Source organism: Ischnura elegans, chromosome 5, assembly GCF_921293095.1.
Source record: "Ischnura elegans chromosome 5, ioIscEleg1.1, whole genome shotgun sequence".
NCBI lineage: Eukaryota > Metazoa > Arthropoda > Insecta > Odonata > Coenagrionidae > Ischnura > Ischnura elegans.
Genome location: NC_060250.1, coordinates 32,183,700 through 32,205,968, shown reverse-complemented (window position 1 = coordinate 32,205,968; position 22,269 = coordinate 32,183,700). Strand labels below are relative to the sequence as shown.

At 38.8% G+C, this 22,269-nt stretch overlaps 1 protein-coding gene across 2 annotated transcripts in view; it reads left to right on the top strand.

Annotated features, from left to right (window-relative positions):
- The window catches only part of LOC124158661 (lipopolysaccharide-induced tumor necrosis factor-alpha factor homolog), a 68,152-nt gene that overhangs the window by 18,846 nt on the left and 27,037 nt on the right, over positions 1–22,269 (top strand). The window contains exon 2 of one of the 2 annotated variants that reach the window (XM_046533872.1): positions 16,490–16,639. The exons of the other annotated variant lie outside the window; for it this stretch is intronic. Coding sequence (XP_046389828.1) covers positions 16,490–16,639 — 150 coding nt within the window. The remainder of the gene's footprint in view (positions 1–16,489; positions 16,640–22,269) is intronic. 2 annotated transcript variants of the gene reach the window in all.

Here is a 22,269-nt window from a genome sequence, read left to right as displayed (position 1 = left end):
ACTCATAATATCCAGCCATAAATCTATAGCGGCAATTAAACGAATTTCGATCGCCAATTCTCGAATTCGCTTTCATTGGCAATTGGCGAGAAGTAGCTTTTTTCCGAATGGAGAGGAAGGAATTGAGTTTTAAAAGGCCAGCTGCCGGTCCGATAGATTTCTACTCGAGGTCCCAAAAAGCGATATCTTAAAGGGAGAGAATAGCAAGGGGAAAAAATGGCGGCACTGCAGTCGAAAGAGGGGTGGATTTAAAAATAAACCCAGGCCCAATAATATTTTCCTTGAGACGGAAAAAAGTGCACGATTGCGAAAATGTCCGGAGATTCCTGTTGCGAGAGGCTAACTGACACCGCTCGAAGTCTGCCACTGTAAATCAGGGACGCGGAAAGTAAGGCACGTCCATCTTGAACGTGCTAACGTCCTTTTTCTGGAATTTAAGGCGAGACGCGTGGCTTGGCGCCAAATATCGACGCTTTGGTGAAACGTCCGCATTGTACTCGGCCACGTGGAGTTCCCTCGAGTGAAGAACAATCGAATTCCTTGATAATTGAGCGTGGATGATACACTCGATCAATGACTCGATTGGAATCCACGCGTACTCGTAGTAAACACAACAAAGAACTGTTCCGCAAACCATTTATTGGTGTCGACTAATTAAGACGGCTATTGCGTAATTTCCAAGATAAACAGGATGAATACATTCCAAGTTGAGCCTTGCAGAGGATCGGGTTGGTGTGGTGGCTAGTGTTCGCTTGCCACCCCGTGGGCTCGGGTTCATATTCCGGCGGTGCCAGAGAATTTTCAAAGGCATCCCGATCCCTGCTTATGTGTTGTGTGGAGAAAATATCAGGCGCAACACCCGTCGAATGGGACATAAGGCCATAGTACCCTTGGCGCCTTTTGTTAAGAGCAGGCTAATGTCGACGCCGGGTTTCTCTCCACCTTTCCGTCCATACGCTTTCATCAGGGCTAAAATGACCTCGGCTGTCGGTCGCCTTCTTTAAATACCATACCGTACCATATATATAGATTCCTGTGAGCTTTTATGTCCAAATTCCTTGAGCCTTATATCTCCAACAACGAAAGGAGTGGTGAGGGAAGGGGATAAGGTGAGAGGGGTATAGGTGAGGTCAAGACAATTTCCGGGGTTAAGAGTAAACGGAAGGACAATGTGTAAGATCCATGTGGCAGGAGTGTCAAACGGAGGGGAAGATTGGAAGGAAAAGTAGATGTTAAAACAAAGGTCAAAAATGGGAACATGAGAGTTCAGCCAAAACATTTATTATATTACCGCGATTTCTTTAACACTCTTCCTTGCCGGTGGTGGATATATAAGGCTCGACATAGGATGTATCCGACCTGTTTGTCTTGAAAATGGTGCAGTATTAATTGAAAATAGTCGGCAGTATTAAATAGCGTTTACTTTTTTATGTTTACTATAAATATTCCCTTGTTCCAAAGTGTAACATCGAAATTAGTTTATTTCCCGCACACACTCGGCCAATGCAGTTCCAAGTTACCCCATACAGCACAGGGAGAAATTTACTCGTGTATATTGAGTCGAAATTTGGTGTAAGGAATAAGTCGAGAATTCGCCCATTTTTACACGTGTAATTGCTGTGTAAATTTGGTCCAACTCCCTTGACCCTTACATAGAAAAATATGAAGCAAAATGTGGTAATGCAGATGCTAATATGAGCAGTAATCTGAACATGATTAAAGTTTCAAGATAGAGGATTCAATAAAGTCGTCAACCTTAGTACCAGCAAAATTTTCCCAACGAAATTTATTTAAATCATTTTACGAATCATCTTGCGGCATATATTTTATAGGTGTATATTTTATTAGGATTACATATATCCTCCTATCAAGATACAAACGAGTTAACCATTAATATCAACTAGAATGATGCTGTTTATTGATTTAAAATTCTCAGTAATTTCGAATTACTCCCGTCAATGCCTCGCACCACGCGAATTGAACGCTGGGAAAACAATCACATAACGATATAACTTGTGTGCCTCGAATTGGAAGCATGAACGACATTAACAATTCGCTAATTCTCTTTATCCTGATGTGCTTGTGCTCAGTGAAACTACTTGCGGTTTTACCAAGGTTTTGTGGTTTTTTAAACTATTCGGCAGTACTTTTAAGATTCATCCATCATCTCGTATTCGCTATTATCCTATCCATTATGTCATTCACATTATTTTTTACATCATCACCACTTTTTTGTCACATCATCACTACTCGTGTTTTGTCCTGTACGTATTTCCTGATGAATAATTTTATACAGAGGAACCCTTTATTGACATAATAAATGAAAATTTTTGAACGAATACGTTGACTATGTCTTATTACATGTTTAGTATTAGTAAAGTGCTACTGTTTGCGTGGTCACTGGCATTTTCCGGTCATCAACTAGAAACCCTAACCCTGGTGGAGAAAGGAATAACTACAATGGCCCCGTTATTGGGTTCCTTGTGCATACACGTGTATTATCCGGTACCGTGTATTATCCGGACATAAGACCATATATACACCAGAATTATTCCGTTTTTACTCGGGTAATAACGGTTTTTACACGAGATAAAACACGTGAAATACACGACCTATATGCCAGCTTGCGACCGTTTGTGCTGTATGGGACGGCTCTAGCTAAAGCACATGCTCTCTAGATTCGCAGAGTAGGGGAAGAGAAATATGTGGGCGGGGTAACCTATGGGTGAAATGAGCACATGGCAGGCAGAATGACCAAAAATAGTGTCTTTGCGAAGAGAGCAAAGCAGGCATTATTCCTTACGAATTTGATTTTAAAAAAATATAGCAAGAAACGGCCATTTTTTAAATATTGTCAGTAGATGGAGCACAATAAAAAGAGCGAATTTTTACAACTTTTTTCTAACTTTGACTTTAAAACTTAAAAAATCGAATTTCCTTCGGTTCTTGGATGAACGTTACTAACAGGACGCAGCACTCATTTCTCACATTTCAAATATCCATATAAGAGACGCAGACAAATGGTTCCATACATATGTCTTCAGTGTTACGGGTGACGATAAGTTAGTTCTAAATTAGCTGGTATATTTTTAAGGATGCATACAGAATACCCTTGTCAACAATTGCTTGGATTTCAAGCTTGAAGTATTTACGTCAGTAACTTTTTCAACTATATTTTTTTATGTTTGAGATGCAAACCATTTTGACAAACGTGTACTCTATGCAATAAAATACGAACTTTAGTGATGCGTCCTCTTAATCATTTTTAACTCTGATTGGCAAAACCCGCATCTTATGCGTTGGGCAACGCCCATGCCTGACGGAGGGCTCAGCGCTGAGAAGACTCAGGGGCGCGGCTTCCGCCATAGCTCGCCGCTTTCATGCCAACCGAGCCATCTCCGTGGATCGTTATAGTGCAGAGGGACAAAGAGGGGCCTCAGTGTGCCAGTTGCCTCGCCACATGGCCATCCAGCCATTTCACACTCTCGCCTTCGCACGTAGCAACAGTTTGTATATATGTGCACAACGTGCCTTGCTCGATTTTTTTTTTATGTCGAGGTCGAGCACCAAATCTGTAGGGGCCCATTTTCTCAAACGCTGCCGGCAGACCAAAAAAACTAACTTAGTGCCTAATTAAATTTCTCAACCACAAGACAGTTAGAGGACATCCCAAGCGATTGCGTATCATTTTCGTACGTTTTATTATCGGAATATGAATTTGAGTTCAGATATGAACACTCCATATGTTACGGACAGAACCTCCCGGAGGTCTTTCTCCGCGTTTACACGCCTGAAAATATTGCGTTCCATTCATAAATATGAAAGGGAAATGCACGAAACTTTGAATTTTCTTCTCGAAGCACCATCCTCACAGCCTAAGTTTGCCGCATTTTCTCTAAATTAAAATAAATCAAATCGGCCAGTTTGGTACTGATCTTGATTCAGCAGATCATAATTATCGCGGTGCTGAGATCGACCTTCCATTGCATTGAATCCAAAAGAGTGAGTGAATTGATGAGCAATAATGATTATGGATATAATTTGTCCACATCTGATCGTACTTTCCTGAATATCGACCTCAATCAAGCAGAATTCAATCATAATCTTCATGCATCGATAAACATAAGACATCAAGAGCAGTTGTGAAACTATATTCCCTTAAGAGGCCGCATCACTCCTGTTCGATCGGTATCGTTTCGCGGCCTTTTACTTGCTTGACATTTGCGGTATCATCTGGAGAGTTTCAGGGTAAATAGAGTAGTAGCCTTGTCAACAGTTTCCTCAGTATTTTTCTCAGAAGGCAAAGTTTAATAAAGTGGCCATACGTCCCGGGTAAGACCGCTTTTCAGGGAATCACGACAGTTTCCAAAAATTCTCTAAAATATCCCGGTTTCGCGCAAAAATTATGGGAATTATGTTTTTATAGTAAAAGCTCATAACAGAAAACGCAGCGCTATATGGCATCAAAGGTTTTTGAATAAAAAAGGTATCATGACAACTTTAACGTACAAATATCCAATAGAGGCATCATCAACGAATACCGCGCTGGAGCTGACCGTCAGCTTAGCAAAATATTAATAATAAAAGTAATATTAGTTTTGATTTCAGAAACCCATTTCCTTGGCGTAAGGCTATAGGTTTTCGGACTTCACTGGGGACGCCCACCCCCATTACTGACAATAAGATGCCCCAGTCCAGGCCAAAACATTTATAGCCGCCTTAATCTTTGAGGTACAAGTGGATGGCAAACACGGAAAAGGAAGGCCTCAGATGGAATAGGTAATGAAGGATGTAAAGGAGAAGAAATTAGTAAGTGAGAAAAGATTAACTGATGGGAGGAAAAGAATGCTGAGATGCATCAAGGAAATTGATGATGATTTTCTTAGAATTAGCATTTTTGCATTTGAGGTACAGGCAAACGTTGTCAAAGACTCTGAACACCCTGAAAAGTTCACGATTGTAACCTAAATTATGAATGAGTAACCCGTCGCGAGAAAAGACGAAATACTTCCAGCCGAGGAGAGGGTTTATCTATACTCTTGAATAAACTCCGAATATCTATCAGGAAGCGAGTTGCACTAGCAAAGGAGGCGTTCATGAACAGGAAGTAGCTTCTGAGAGGATAGTTAGGTAAGAGTTTAAAGAAAAGGTTTGTGAAGAGTTTGATTTGGAGTGTAGCTCTCTACGGTGCGGAAACGTGGACATTGAGGAAATAAGACGAGAGAAGAGGCATTCGAGATGTGGGTATGGAGAAGAATGGAGAAGGTGAAATGGACGGAGAGGAAAAGGAACGACGAAGTGCAGGACATGGTGGGTGAGGAGAGGCAGCTTTTAGATGAGATACGGAGGAGACAGAAGGTATGGATGGAGTTAGTGCTTAGCGGGGAGGGAATGTTGAAAATGGTGTTAAAGGGTAGAATGTTAGGGAAACGAAGGAGGGGAAGGAAAAGAATATAATTTTTAGATAGATTGAAAGGGATTAGGCCCTATAGTGAATTAAAGAAGGCAGTGCTGGAAGGAAAGGGAGGCTTCCAGATCATTTCTTGAACACTCCATAGAAACCTACCTTAATCGGTAGAATACTATCATAACATAACATAACATCTGGTGGCCACCTAGAGGAAGGATAGTGCGCGCGACCTGAGAAAGCTACGGGTAAGCTTGGACCTCGGAAGCCGCCGCGGCGAGAGGTGTATCTGCCTCTGCGGCCTTGATCCGTGCACTAGACCTCACCCGCCCAAACACACAGGCCACCCGTTCCTTCCTCCTCGCTCCTCCCGCTTTGAGAGAGAGAGTGGAATTCTTCACCTTCGCAGACGTCCGATGGTGTGGCCATCTTCGCAAAGGAATGCGCGCTTGCTCCGCCAAGTCGGGTAAGTTCAACGCCGGGTTCGCGTGCACGCGCCACATGAACGCTCATTTTACGCCAGATCATGTGGGATCATGGGCGCACCCAGCGAGGGGCAGGGGCAAAAGCAAAAATCGCAAAAGATTTTGTCTTCATTGACTTTTAAACCAACTTTGTTCACCTCTTTTGATAAAGCTTCCCTCTATATTCCTCCCGTTCTGTCTTATGGCCATACTCTTGAGATTAATTTTTTTTAAATAAGAAGCATCATGGCATCTTTACTAAGAGCTTTGCCGCTTTTAAAACAGAAAATCTTTAATACAGATTTTATATCCTCTTTGTTGGTTCAGAGCGTGGGATACTATCATCCCATGGGTTGCCCCCCCCCCCCCACCCCTAGAAGCAAAAATCGCAAAAGTCTTTAAGCAAAATCAGTACTGAATTGAAACGAAAGCATTCCACAAATTTTCTTTAAACCCACGAAAAATGATATTTATTAGTATAAGATATGTAACTAAAATAAAACTATTTTTTCAAGGAAATAATCTCATAAACTAATGTCACAACTTGGTTTGCCCCCCCCCCCCCCCCCTAGACCATGGCTTGCCTCCCCCAGTTATGATCCTGGGTACGCCTTTGCGTGGGATAACAGAACAGCCTTTCATGTCCATTTAAAATTGGTCTCGGGTTCGCAACCGGGTCAGAATAATCATTGTTTCCGATGTCCCGATGGTCTAATCGTCCCCAGGGCTGGAGCTGGATCATCCAGCCTTGGGGAGGATGGATCCAGATTCAGATGATGGACGATGATCCAGCCTTGTGGACGACTCGACCGTCGAAACGTCGCCAACAATGGAGATCCTGACCAGGATGCAAACGCGACAGCAATATCCCGATATCATACACAGGGGAAACTTCGGATTTTTCTTCATCGTTTCAGGTGTTACATTAGGAACGGTTCTTTCGATAAATATGATTGGAGAGAGCAAGAACATCGAAATAAAATTCTTGGACCAATGGGATGAGGCACACATACTTTAACGAGTTCCCTACATGTTATCCGCAGTGACACACTACGATAAGCAATAAGAAAGTTCGAATTGCACGCACAGTACCGGAAATTGACAACCGATATAGCAAAGAGACTTCAGAAAAATACCGATGATGCACGGAAATTTAAAAAAGAGAGGAATTGTTAGTTAACTACACCAAGGGCATACCCAGGATCAAAACTAGGGGGGAGGGGCAAGCCATGGTCGTTCAAGTTGTAGGTAAGATTTAACCATGGAAAAGGTGAATGAAATCAACATTTTAAGGAGACTGTAACAGCTCTTTATTAGTTTTAAAATTATTTGCTAGAAAAAATATTATTTTCCTTAAGGCATTTGCGATTTTTGCTTCTAGGGGGGAGGGCTTCTAGCTGCCTCCTCCTGCCCCTCGCTGGGTACGACCATGAACTACACTAAATGAACCTCGGCTATATGATAGAGTAATATTCAAAGTCTTGACCCAACAGGAGGTGGTAGGAAAGATCTAATGAATAATCTTAGGTGAAAAGTGAAATTTAAAAAAATTTCAAGGAAGCTGATACTGAAACTGCGCTAATTAGGAAATATATGGATATTCATGTTTGTTAAAATATTTCTTGGAGTGTAGGTCAACGTAAGATATTGATATCGGATTAAGTAAGTGGTAAATATCTATTCCGTTTGAATGGATTAGCTGTGCAATATTATAAATTTTGGTAGGCTCTACCTTCGACTTCAATTTTCATTCTTTCCACGTCGGCCACGACTCACACAGTGAAGCATGTTGTCGAATTTTGAAACGAACTTTTTTTTGCGCCTTTGATTCTTAATAAGCTGGTTCTCCGCCAAATCTGCCCCGGTGTTGCCAAGACTATCATTTTCAAATTGTAGGTATGTACGACACGATCACGGATCTTCCGTGATCTTTTTTGGTGATTACTGACGTCAGTATTGTCGCTAACCGTTTCCCAATTTTCCCGTGACCGTTGGACGCCATGAGTGTCCTAGAGGCATTCTTCTACCATGTAAACATTATATGCATTTCTAGGGCAAAATGTTGATTCCGACATCAAAGCTTGGTTTCAAAGAGGGATTTGATCTGGACTGCTATCACCATGAAAAAAAAGAATTTCAAAATAATGCAATGAATGGGATCCTCAGGTGAAAATAAGGCCTGGTTACACGATACATTAACACGTACAAGTTAGTGTCTAAATGCATGAACGCGTGAACCAACACGAAAATGCACCGTGTGGCCACCCATCTTGTGCGAACGTATGAACGGAAAATAGAACCTGTTCTAATTTGGTTCATGCATTCGTACATGCTCCGTCCCGGTCCACCAAAATCATTCACGCAAACGTACATTAACTTGTACGTGTTAATGTACCGTGTAACCAGGCCTATACGAACGGTGTGACTTCAGTGTCCCGATTTGATGTTTGGACCAACTACCTCAAATACAGGGGATGATCTTTTAACGCGTGTGATCTAAGGTCGAATTTCACGTCAAAATAAAGGCTTAGTATTTGATCATATGTTATTATAAATTAAATTGATCATTAAATAAAATAAAGGCGCATAAATGTGCATGATTTTACACTTTCCGGGTGGACAGAATATTTCAACTTTTCTCGGATTTCCGCGCGTGTAAGATATTTTAAGATCCTTGAGAATTGGTGACGAGTCAGAACCCGAAACGTCGCCGTATTGATGTGGTATTAATTGATAATATACGTCAAAAAATATGCATATTTCTACAATTCATCACTTTTGTCGTGGGTCCGCATACCAATGACATCACACTGTCTGAATTTTCACCAGAGTAACGCTTTAACGACCAAGTTCTGAGTTGTTGCTTCGCGTTGCGGATCACGATCCATGAGAATTGTGAATCTAAAGGTTCGGGGCAGGCTCTTCATGAAAAAGTTTTGATGTTGAAACCAGAGATTTTCCCTATCCATGCATGCACTATTTACACGATGGAAACCTTATTTTCAAAACAAATGCGCAAGTACAAAGCAAAGCATGATTTATTTTGACCTGATTTCTTGCCACTATCTTGGGAATTTCAGCGATAATTTTCCAGTGCGAAAGGTCGGTCTGCACGCGATCTCGACCTCCTCGCGTTATCGCTAGTCACAATGAATGAAATATGCCATTCAATGCGCTAGTTTTTTTTAACCTGATTCTTAGACTTAACTGCAATTGCATTAAAGCCACCGAGCGGCATGAGTTAGATCCAGTGTCGGATCCAGGATAGGGGCAAGGGGGGCTAGGTGGTGGGTCTGGGGGTTGACCTCTCAGCAGTAGTGAGGGTCCAGGAAGTATGAAAATTTTGAGAATTTCGAGGCTTGTAACAACACTTTAAGATTGCCTCATTGCTAATTTTTTCCAAAGAATTACGTTTTTAAAAGAAACATTTATGTACATTTTTAGTAATTTTACCTCATGGTAAGTTTATATAATACATTACTTTGTTATTCCTTATTATAAAAAGTCCAAAGAGGCTCTCCTGTATATATTCGAAAACTTAACACAATTACCATTTAATCTACTGTAAACTGGATACCCCAGGGCGGGGGGAAGCAATGCAAAAATGCAATGCAAAAAAGCAAAGGAAAAAGATAGTATTAATCGTATCAAGAAAGTTCATTCGTTATTGTGTTTCATTCAAAGTATTTTTACTTCCATTTTCAAAACCTTCACAGAATGACGAGATTATTCGGAAAACGAATCCCCAATTATGGCAAACAAATATTTCCCATTTAAATGTTTGGCGATTAATCGTCCAATATACCTAAAAAATTATCAAAATTGCCATCGGAGACGCTACGCCTATGTTTTTAGGAGGGACTTTGTATCATCTTATAAAGGAAACCATTGTATTACCACGTGCTGCCTATGCACGCTAGTTCGACTGTATAGCTCCTACGCAGAAGCTTTGACGAAAATAATTGAAAAGCAAACAGAGAAGAATTAGCGAATTAATCATTTGAAATGACCCGTAATGCAAGTGAAAATCCATTTCCAACGGCCGTTGTCTGCAGTGCATATTAATAACAAAATAAAAGCAATCATAGAAGGTGGCAAATGCACGCGAAGTTGCTTCCCTCTACAATTAATACAAGTAGCAACTAAAAATTGACGAAAACTTACCACATTTTCAAGATATCAATGAAAAGTATTGAATGCTGATGTGATTGCTTGTTGTAAACAAAAAACCACCATGACTGTTTCGCTAAGTCTCTCCGCTATCTTACCCCACTTCATCCAACTGCTATCTGACTTAATAACCGATCGACTGACTTTTTAACGGCCAAATGATTTATATTTATGGTATGGACCTTTGTTTCATAACCATATGAGTCACTGAGTGCATGGGAAAGGACAAATACTTTTTTTTCACATCTCACTCCTTTCAAAGAAATTTGCCTTGACCTTTCCTCGAGACTTTATTTTCATTGAAACTGAAAATGAGTTTCTCGTACGCATATGACTCAAATAAAGTGGAACGAACTACTTTATCTTTCGATGTCCACATTTACGAGCTAAATTGTAAGGAAACGCATGAGTGAATGACAAGAAATGCTAGGACACTTAATACAAATAGAAAAAAGGAGGAGATATTTTTGGTTTTTTTATCGGATTTATGCCTGAGAGGTAGGCAATGTTTTGTTGGAATACTCCAAGGGGAATGGTAATCAGGAATGATGATCATCATCAGACCGTTAGATATTGAAAAAGTATTCCAAAGAAACGTCACCTATCACATAGGAATTAACCAGTTGATTAAACACGAAAATAAATGACAAAAATTGTTTTAAGCAAAACCCTATTAAGAACTGTATCCAATTAATCGAGATAGGCAAAAGGTTTCAATCAGGGGGAGTTATAACCCTTATCAGAAAGAATAGCTGAACAAAAATCTTATTGAAGACCATATTTATGATCTTCTATGCAAATCAAAAAATAATTTTAAAGTAAAGGAAGGCAATGTAAAAATTAAGGTTTTGGTGAAAACATGGTTCCACAGTTCTTTTTCATTGTGACTAGAAATAAAGGGTAGTCAACCCTAGACTTTTTTTTTATAAAAATCATCACTCGTGACCGTTAATGGAAATCTTTGAATCTTCTTGGAACATTTACCCCACATTTCTAGCTAAAGAATTATCCTTCACCCATGACCTTAAATGAGATAAAATAATCAAAGGTTTTTCACCATGTCAAGAGGAAATGATATTTTTTCCGCAGTTAAATTTATCCTGGGGTTTCCCCAATGATCGCGAGTGTAACAGCCGAAAGCTGTGAATTAAGGCGATGATGCTGACGTGGGTATTTTCCTAAGCATCCATTTTTAAAATAATTTTTTTTGTGTTCAGTCCAGATTTATCCAGTATAACGTGATCAATTTCTGGGAGAACGATTTTCAGACCCGCACGCGCTAGGCGCTGCCAACAGAGCCAAATTCCTCCGACCCCCCCCCCCCCTCCATTCAGTCATTTAACGTCAAATAGAAAGGGTCCCTAAGTCGCGGGCAAAATTATGACGAAAGACTATTTTCACCAAGGCTACGAAGACGGCGGAACACGTCCATGTTGTCACTTTAATAAAGAACAGTCCCCTAAATTATGAGCTACGGCCGACGGAAAAGAAGATTGCGGTTGACAAGTGTAGCCTCGTCCAGTGTTGAAAGGGAACTCGATCCAATAAGTACGAATTTTACATCGGCGTGAATACAGTGAGTACCAACTATATGCGTTGAAGATAAAATAGGGGCTACATTATGTCAAAGACGAAAAATTAATTCAGAGAACGACACAAATACAGCAAACCCAATCTATGGCAAAAAATAGCTACGTCTGCTGAGATGTTTTTGATGGAACTTAAGGTCCAAGTCTTGTGGACGTTTAGCTTAAAACAAGAAAATCTTTAATCGATCCGGTATAAGACAGGTATTATGGATAAATGGTCGGAATCGCGCAATTTTCACCACAGTAATCAGGGTTTATATGAATCTGGAGCGTTAAATTATCGAAGCAAGTGAATAAGTGACCAAAAATCAACAAGTACATATCAACCAATCGTAAGCGATAAAATCCCTTTCCATTACTTATTATTTCTCAGTCTAACCAACTACACCAATTACATCATGTTATGGATCACGGATTATAATTTCCATGCGAAGATATCAATGAGGAACTTAAAAGACGTAATTGAGAAAAGGCCGAACTAGAAATAAAATGCAAGCCCGGTAGCCAGCGATAAACAAAACACCATGGTGAGAATATATTTGATTCAGAATTTATTTTTTTAAATTGAATTGAACATGAGAACTGACTCTTCAAATTGATGCACAAAATCGCGTTTTTAAATGCTATGGATATGAAACGAAAGCTATGAGTGATTGTAATTTCTATCTTAGCCGAACTAAATTTTTTACTTCACTGGATATATTGACGCATGTAACTCCTTGAAAGCTATGAGGACTTCGTTAAATATTTAAAAGAAGTTTTTCGTTAAAATCCAGTGTTTTTAATTAGCAAGTTCAATGGCCAGCATGAACTCAAACGCAGAAAAACCGGTATAGTATACGTTCTTTGGGAAAACATAAGGCGGGAATCCTGAATTATCGAGATAGGTATGCACTGATAAATTGGGAGACTAAGCGAAGCCCAGCAATTTTCTGTGGGACGGTATCTTGCTCGATTTCGATTATTCCCTGAGTGCTGCCTGATAGCCCATTCGCTTTCCGTGGCTTTGAAGTGGTTGCGTACCGTTGCTGCTTTGCGTCAGCCTGTTAGCAGCCATTTCCCATCGGTCTGAGAGCTTCTGGCTGCAGTCCAAACCTTTGTTTGAGTGTGATGGATTTTCGTGGTTAACGTATTTATAAGTTTCAAGGACAAGAGTCACTGAGCTCAAGAAAAAATATACACCATCGAAGAAAATAAAATCGTCTGAAACATTTTTTACACCTGCATTTCTCAGATAATCAAACTTTAGCTTCAGCAAGCTTAATTACCTATCCAGGGCCCTCTAAAAAGGCGAGCTTAGTAGTCTTAAAACATTACCGGTGGACGTTACAAATTTCTTGTCCAGCGCCATATTTTCCAGCAAAAGTAAGTCTCTAAAATGACAACGAAAAAGCTTTTTGTATCGAGTCTTCGTAGATTTGGACGAGAGATTTTCTGCTGCTTGTGATGCTTATTTTTCCCTTTGCATTCCGGAAAGCCTCCTGCATTAACTCAATATCTGTCGTTTGATAGAACACAGAGATAGGTACAATGACAGGATATGCACTGAGGATTTCCTTCTAAGTCAACTGTATGAAGTTGCCAAGGTAGCATAGTGCTAGGCACCTTCAAAAACGGATAAAGATCAGCTCATACTCTATTTTTTTATTACAATTAATAAGCAAAAAGATGAAAAGGCTTTTATATTTTTATATCTATTTGGCAACAAAAGTACGAAATTGCTCCTCTATAAACAGAGCCAAAAGAGGAGAGAACCTGGGGAAAGAATTCAAGTTCCTTGAGGAGTGGCAAAAACAATAGCGATTTTAAAGGTGCTTTTGCTTTATATTAACGGCGGATAAAACGAGTAAGTTATTGATCATTAAGGGCCTTTAAAAGAAATTTGAATGAAACAGCCTCACGATTAAATTCAGAGTGAAACAGCGCAGAAGTAGTAAACGAAACAAACAGTAAATTTTATTGGTAATATCTTACGTTAAATCATTGCCAAAGTTGATGTAAATGTGCAAGTTGTTTTTGTACGTTATTATGTTGATAGCGGCTGATATTCTATATAAAATAATAGCTACACCATAAGCGTTCTCCAGTAATTTGAAAACACTTTCGGTAACTCTGAAGGGAGTGTATGGGAGCGAATACTTTGAACGACGAACGAAATATTTTTTTAACCTTCGAACCATAAATTTTAACAAAGATACTGTAGATTATTACATCACGACAAAAAAATTAATAATTGTTCAAAATAACGGAAAATTAAAAAATATAAGAAGAGAGACTATGAAAAGGCATTGCTATAGATAAACTTCACCGCTTCAGATTAATACCCACAGGACTTAGAGGATTAGAGAGCCTTTAATAATGAATCACCAATAAGTACTTTTCGATCAAAGTAAACAACTGCTGATGAGACTTGGCATTAAGTGGATATAACTAAAAAAATGTGAAACACCCCTGTGGGAATCCTTTACTTATCCCAACAATGGCGTATACACAATATAACCTTCTAGTAAGTATCCCAAAGTTTCTTCTTACATGAAACCGAAATGGTGATTGGCAAAAATCAAATGTGGAATGCTCAAAATGACCTTCCCGTTTCTTCCAACACAATGTTCCTCACTATTTGTCCTAGCCTTTCCTCAACGATCCTTCTCAAATACACCGCACTCACCAGCGCTCGATGGCGCAAATAACCTTATTCGACGTTTCCACCCGCGGTACTAAACCTGCATGTGAATGAGAAACGCAGTAACATCCATAACAAGAGGCATTTGGCATTTACCTATTTTAATTTGGAGTAAATGAAACATTTTTTAACGAGCTTAGGGTCAAAATTATACAACAATAGATTATGCAAAAACATATAAATTTCATCTTTCCTAGATGAAATATGCTATGCGATGATATCGTCCATTTGGTAATTTTTTTTTTTTCGATCGGTTGGATCAGAATTCTCCTCGAGCGCATAAGTTTTTATGCCATCGTACGCATGCCTTTTGGACGTCTATTCTTTTCCAGTTCCCATTTTCAAACGAACTCAATAATAATCCCAATTACACTTCAGGGTTCCAATGCTTTTTCTTCCAACCGTCTGTCTGCCTTAAATATTTTCTACCAATAACGATCATATTTTTCCCTCTGAACCAAACCTAATATCTGGGAGTTTCCATCTCAAATGTAGCAAGAGAGGTACACGTCACTGCTTTGGACTGTCCAACAGATGATAAGCGCTCGAACAAATACAACTGCCCATTAGAACCTCGCTCAGGTGAATTAAGGAGGGTGGAATCTTACGTATGCTCCGCATTTTGTCGGATAACGCAGACTGATTTTATAGCTCTTAGATTTTAATCCATGGACAATTTTGCAAGATTCATCATTAGAAATTATTTAAAGTAAAACTTCAAAGTTAATGGCAGTAGGTATGCCATAAATTATCTATCCTTTACAATAATTTAATATTAAGTCATACAATTGTAATAATATAAATTTTTTGGTAATCTTACGTTTCGCTGTATTTATTTTGTTTCATAATGTTATTGCAATGAATAAAAATGTATACTTTGCGCTTCAATAATTATGATTAATCATATGAAACATAATTTCTACCATTAATACAGTGGCGGAAAATATTAACGCACGCCTTATTGGCGCCTGAAAGTAGTCGGTTTAGGATCTACTTGTCTCCCAAAATTTTAGCCTTGTAATTCTCTGATACAATCAGGAATTTCAAAAGCAATATACCCCTTATACCGAAGAAATAATCATACCCATTGCATTACGACAACGAGCAAAAGATCTAGCTACGAATTCATCCCCATATTCTCCGCAGCATGCTTCGCCCACGACTCACCTAGAATTGAGTTTACTCTCGTAGGGACATCTGAAAACACAGCCAACATATTGGGCATCGAGACGGCCTTAAGACACATGCGGTGTTAAATTTAAGGACAAGCCTAAAAATCCACTATCTCAATCATTTGCTCAATGTTTCTGAAGAAATACATACGCAGACGCCAAGAATTTCTCGATTGAAAACTTCAGAGTTTGGGCGGCTCGATATTCTGCCTTCACTCAGCTCTGAGGAACTTCCGAGGAATTTTCCTTTGAGATGATGGAGGAAGAATAAACCCTGACACATTGCATATGCAGCTAATGTTAGGAGCCTTGAAGCGGGGCTGGACGACGCGGAAAAGGTTGTCAAAATTCACTTTACAGTCAACTGCCCTAATGGTTCTGCATTCTCTGAACCTTAAGACAGGTTTTGCGAAGATTTAAGGTCAGAAAAATATCCACAGTGTTTGTGAAGTATCAAATCATCCGTCTCTGAGATTTAACCTCTGATTCGTTTCATGATACTTTATCCACTATGCCACCGGAACGAATGTGTCCTATGGCTGTCTCAATGCCCAATATGCTGGCTGTATTTTTAGATGTCCCGACGAGAGTAGATTCCATTCTAGGTGAGTCGTGAGCGAAGCATGCTTCGGAGAATATGGGGAAGAATTCGTTGATAGATCTTTTGCGCATTCCAAAATTTTGGAAGATAAGTATATCCTGAAGTGGCCGCTTTCAGACGCCAATGAGTAGTGTGTTAATTTCCCGCAACTTTACATGGTATGGGTATGTTAAATTGATCTAATTCACAGTACAGACTTAAAATACGATATTGATTACATGTAAAATGGACAAAAATTTAAGATGGAAATATATGGACATGCATTTTCTTTGCGGTCATATGAATTGCAGCTAGTAACTTTACATAACTTCTGTGTCTGCTATTTTTGAGATGAAAAGGTCCCTTAACATCTCTACGATTTCCGTAATAACTTCTACCACTTGGGTCCTTCTATCACTAACAGGTGGCTATAATCCCACGCCCCCGCCAAATTACAATGACAGCCAAACGCAGCAGTATGGCTTTAAGCCACCGGCTTATAACCCAGACATGCCGCCACCTGTCCCGGCGCCTGAACAACCCCCTGCCGCGGTTACAGTGATACACACTATCGGTGAGTTTCAGCTATCTATGCATTACGGCGTACGGCAGGGGTGCTCAAACATCACTACAAAGAGGGGGCTGCAAACGATCGTCGAAAAGATCCATCGACCTCTTCACTCGCCTTTCGAGCAGGCTCTCGACGATGTTTACTTCGCTATGGCTAGAGTGACCAGATTCTAACGTACGAAAACCGATGACAAACAGCTTCATAAAGTTCAAAACAACGATGCGTACGTAAATATACCTTCAAAATCAATTTATAGTTATATTGTCGATTATTTAAATTGGAACTAGTAATTTTCTTGGGGGACTTATTTGTTCAAAATTTTTTCGCTTTCTTAACAGAGTCATACAAGGATGAAAAGAATAAGAAAGAGATCGAGAATTTTGCTTACTACTGCAATTTTAAGGCGGATAAATCAGCGATTACGCCTAAGAATAAAAAATTCAAACGGATCTTGGGCAAAGATATAAAAAAGTTTGTATATCCGGATAACCCAAGATGTCTGGTCACCCTAATCATGGCTAGAGAAAATAATATGGATTAAATTCCGGTTTTGAATGGATATTCCACAGGACGAAGTCTATTGGTTGACGTTTTTGAGCACCCCAGGCGTACAAGATTCTTATTATAACATCTTCACCAAAGCGTCGGGACACAAAAGAGTTCGAGCATAAATCATCAGTGTATGTGTGTTTGTTCCATTTAATATTCTCTTTCAGCAGCAATTACCTAGTGAGTAGAACGTTCAGCAGCTTTACGAAACGTCCCGGGTTCGCATCCGGATAAAGAATCCCCCAAAATAAATCCTCGCAATGCAGGTAGCCCGGGGGAAAGAACTGAATCCCCTACCCTAAATGTGTGCTATTTATGCCTGTCTGAATACTATACGAGCTCTGTTCGGACCAATACATACAAAACTAGAAAATATCAGGGCTTAGTCCATGCAGTCAGCTGCAAAACAGTTGCCATCTACAACAGATCGGTCCAATCTTAGGGAGTCAAATTTCAATGAATGTGTGGACTATTCGATTGATGTCGGATCACATTCGTTAAAGTTGCACGAGCAAAAAGACGAAAGATGATATGCGCAAAATATCAAGTGGAATAATGAGCGATTTACTAAATCACATCCATGAAGGCAGCGGCCTATTTACTTTTTTAACTGTATGAAGTATGTCAATGTTTTAAGCACGTGAGAATCAAAGGTTTGACTTCATTTATTTCGTCAACTTCGATCACAAATGAGAGCGATTGAACACAACGGTCCCGTCAATTTTTGCGTAAGATCAATATACCTTATTTAATTTTCAACAAGCATTGAAAACCTTTAACTATTTCGCCATAGTTGAGGTGTTTAAGTTCTATCAGGAGTGAAAAAATAAAATTTTCAGTAATTAGAAAATAATATTCGGTTGATGCACATTGCCGAAGTTAATTTTTTTACCTTTAGAGATTTAAGTATCCAATGATTTACGTTTTAAACGCCAATTTCCCTTTTTCGGAGGTAGTTACACCAATGAGCGATTCAAAGCAAGGACTTTTGGCAAATGCAATGGAAAAAAAAAATTCAGAATTAATCAATATTATTCAATGCCTTATACAAGTATCGTCATTAGAACCTGCATAGAAAAGGCACATTTTCAATTTCAATTCCAATAAAATATGGCACACAAAGCTTACTTATTGCAGTCATCAGGCGATAACACAATCTATAAGAAAATATTTGGAAATGTGCAAGAAAATGGAATTTATTCCGTTTCTCGAACTCCTTCTCCGGAATTACTTTCCCTTAATTTGAAGTTGAGTCAAATAAATATTTTTATAGGCTGCCTGTTTTTCTCTGCATGAAAATCTTATTCTAACAGCACTGATATTTAAACTTCTCTCTGATCCCTATTGCTTCTCTTTATCCTAATCCACGCATGTCCGTGCTACAATTTGTTAATATTATCCCTTCCTTCTCAGCCGAACCACCACCCTCGGGCGCAATCCGCTCGGCTTCGAAAACACACCTTTCTCATTACACAGTATACACTATGTTCTTCCTTCGCATCAGAGTTGGCGCACGTCCGGGAGTGAGTTGAGCCAAACGTAAGTAAACACGTACTAAATCGTTCTACAGTCTTATGTCCTCGGCTGACTACTCTCGGAGGTTTCACAAACTATTATTTTTAGTATGCATAGCAATAAAGACAAAAGCTCGAAAACATAGCATTGCAGCAAAAGTTTGGAAGCTCTGCAGGGATTTCTACTTCACATTACCGCAAGCACAGTACAATGGGGTGTTCTCTCCCAGTTAACTTCACGTAAAAGTTATTCAATGCTGACCATTCCTACCTCATGCACAGTGCCGTAAATAAAGTTCAGAATCATCAGAATATTATTTTACCATGTTAAGTCTTCAAAATGTTTGTGGACTGAAGCAAAAATTTCATCCAATGGAAGATGTAGATCTTTGAAATCCGTTACCTCCGATGAAGTTGAATATCCTAAGCATTTAAATTATTCAGTAGCCATCAGTGACTGACATCGACTTACATATATGAGTTACGGCTGAAAGCAAATTATATTCAATTGTTTATAAACCAATAAATTATGTTCATTTATTAAGTAGCATTCATGAATAAATTATTGCTTTAATTAGAAATTCGAAACCCAGGTACGATGAAAGACCAGACAAAAATGAAGCACGGCGAAAGTAAAAGTATCAATTATCCAAGTGTTGGCGAAATGATTGCCTTGATTGCATAATTGTAACGGTGAAGAAGAATGAGGAAACAATTGAAAAAGAAGAGAATGGGGCGGATTAAGAAAGAGACATTTCGCAAGAGCAATGCACTGATTAGCGAGGTGGAATTCGCTATGGGATGTGAATCACAATGGCGCTATCTTCAATCACTTCTACAATAAAGAACCCTATTAATGCACGATGGAGTCCAACAATGGCATGAAAGCTGTTTAAATAGCTTTAAATGGAATTGCATTTAAAACAGCCCGCACTTCACCATTACAAGGTTTAGATAAATGAAGCTGACACACGTAAATCTGAATAGATCCGTTGCGATGAATTTCTAAAGGAATGCTTACTAGTAAGGTTTTACTGCGAGTTGACAATTCACGTTTGCCTCACATTTGCGTATTTACTTATTGCGGTAATCAGGCGATAAACACAATCTATTAGAACATCCAATATCAATAATGTCTTAACGTGGGACCACGATGATTCTATACCAACAAAACGCAATTTGTTATATCAGAGACGAGTTTTTAAATCTACTCCAGCCATACCATTCGAGAAGATATGAGTTCAAGTCAAGTATAATTTATAAAATAAAAGGTGGCAATTGGCATCCAACTGCACAATTTATAATCCTTTCACACAGCATAATAAAAGCAAATAATACTAAACGGAACGTTAAAAAGGGAAAATGCTTAATTTTTAATCGTTGAAGAACACAGGAATGTAACAATAATTGCTATAGTGATATTATTATAATTTACGCTACACACTATTTCTTTTAATTTATCAATTACTTTCAGCTAGTGATAGCCAAATTTGTGCTCTACTGTAAAATGAACAGAAAGTGTTTAAACAAAAAAAATCTCAGAATGTCATACGAATGACGTCGATAAAATAGTGCAGGTATACATTTTGCATTGGAGACGTGAAAGATAATTGAAAAGGAAAGAAAAAATAAAATTTACTAAGATATCGAGGAAAAAATACATTTTGCGTTCATACTATGCATGAGAAGCGATTATTAAGGAAACTCTCTACGGTAAATTCAACAGGTTTATTTCCGTTGAGGAAAGCGTCGCCGCATACCGTAGCTTAAAGTGATCATTGGCGCACTAAAATTTTTCAGCATACGTTTTGTAATGAAAGGATGAATCTGAACGGTTACTGCGAGAGACAGTTCATTTTACTGCTGCTGTTGAGGCACAACGGACTCAAAATTTTCTCTGCTTTTCTACATGTCTTCACGCTATTCTATTCAGATAATGCACAAAAGCTGCAAATATTGGTCCTTTATCTATCTACACTGTAATTGGGATTAAAAAGGTAAACCATACAGAATAAGCGAACGTACGATTCGAATTTTTTTCCAAGGTTTTAAAGACGTTCGAGAATAAGAACTCGTCATTTCTATTCCCATGATTTATACTGTGTACACATATCATGCATATAAAGTATTCCGAATATATAGCTTTGATCCAAAAATATGTACAATCATAATTAAAATCTAGAACTAAAAAGATAGAAAAGAAGGATAGTGGAATATGTACAACTGGAACAATTACTACCATTCCTTTTCGAGAATCACGCTTTCCGCTAAAGTAGTGGCTCTCCACAAGCGTTGTGAGAAGTTAGAAGAAATTCAAAGGATGACAGCTATGGGGTGAATTCTGAGGGAACGAAGTCATTTAACGGCATTGAAAAATGAGAAAAAGGAACTCTTCGCTGGCGTATGTTTATCTGCATCAGCTGAGGAGTGACGATGCTATCAGAGCACGCTCCACCACCGCCATAGTGCACAGGAGAAATGAGCCGGATCCGAGAAGATAAATACAAAGGAGGGAATGCTCCGAAAAGGAACGTTCAGGAAGAGAGATAAAGTCTCCTGTGTGTTTGTGAAGCAATAACAAGCCAGCGGGTGATTTTAAAACGAAAGAAAGTCAAAAATGCTCACTTGAAGGGAGGCAAAGGAAAAAAATAGCATTTACACTCAAACGGCATCATCTCAGCAGAGATAGATTTGCCAACAGTTCCGACAGGCAAAATAAAGCATAAATAAAGTAAGTAACCATATGAATGACAAATATGATTCAAATGAAGCAAAAACAGGAATGTAATGATATCCCATATTTCCTTTCTTACACTGACAAAAAACTAAAGTGTCTTCCCTTATCAAGTTCCCGAACTCACTGTCTATATATGTAAATAAGACAAAATTTTGTTCACTTTGATCAAAAACTCACCTTGAAAATGTAAAAAAAATGAGTCTGTCAGTCACCAGACGTAACTGGGTACATATTTAAGTACATTACTTTATTATCGTTTTTAATGCTGAAATTTACATGTAATATGAACAAATATGTAAATAAAAAGTATTTTTGTTATCGAATAAAAATTTAGAAAATGGTATTAATTGGAGAATTCCAAATAAGTTAAGCTTCAAAATAAAAATATTTACGCATCCAATGCAATGTCAGCTACGAGTAATTATGCACCTTTCACTCCCTCTCCATAATCAATAAAAGTTAAATACCAAGGGCAAGAATTAATTTAAACACTTAATTCAGACATTCTTTCGATTTTCCGTAAAAGTAGCAGAATTCAATGATGATCCCATTATGTCGTCTACTTTCTCCAGAGATTGTTACCATCATAAAATAAAGTTTTTAAAAAGTGAAAATGACATTTAAAATAGACGAACAAAATGTTTTTTCTATCCATATTGAGGCACATAATTGCTAGAACGCTTGGGTACTGATGGAAAGGTTAGACCTGGGTTGAGTCTACGGACACGCTCAAATATCCTAGCGGTCTCAGTTGAACTAGGGCGAGATATTGCCCTCTAACTCTGAATGATTGAGTGTCGAACGCCCGCACCCAGAACGAGGTAAGATGTATC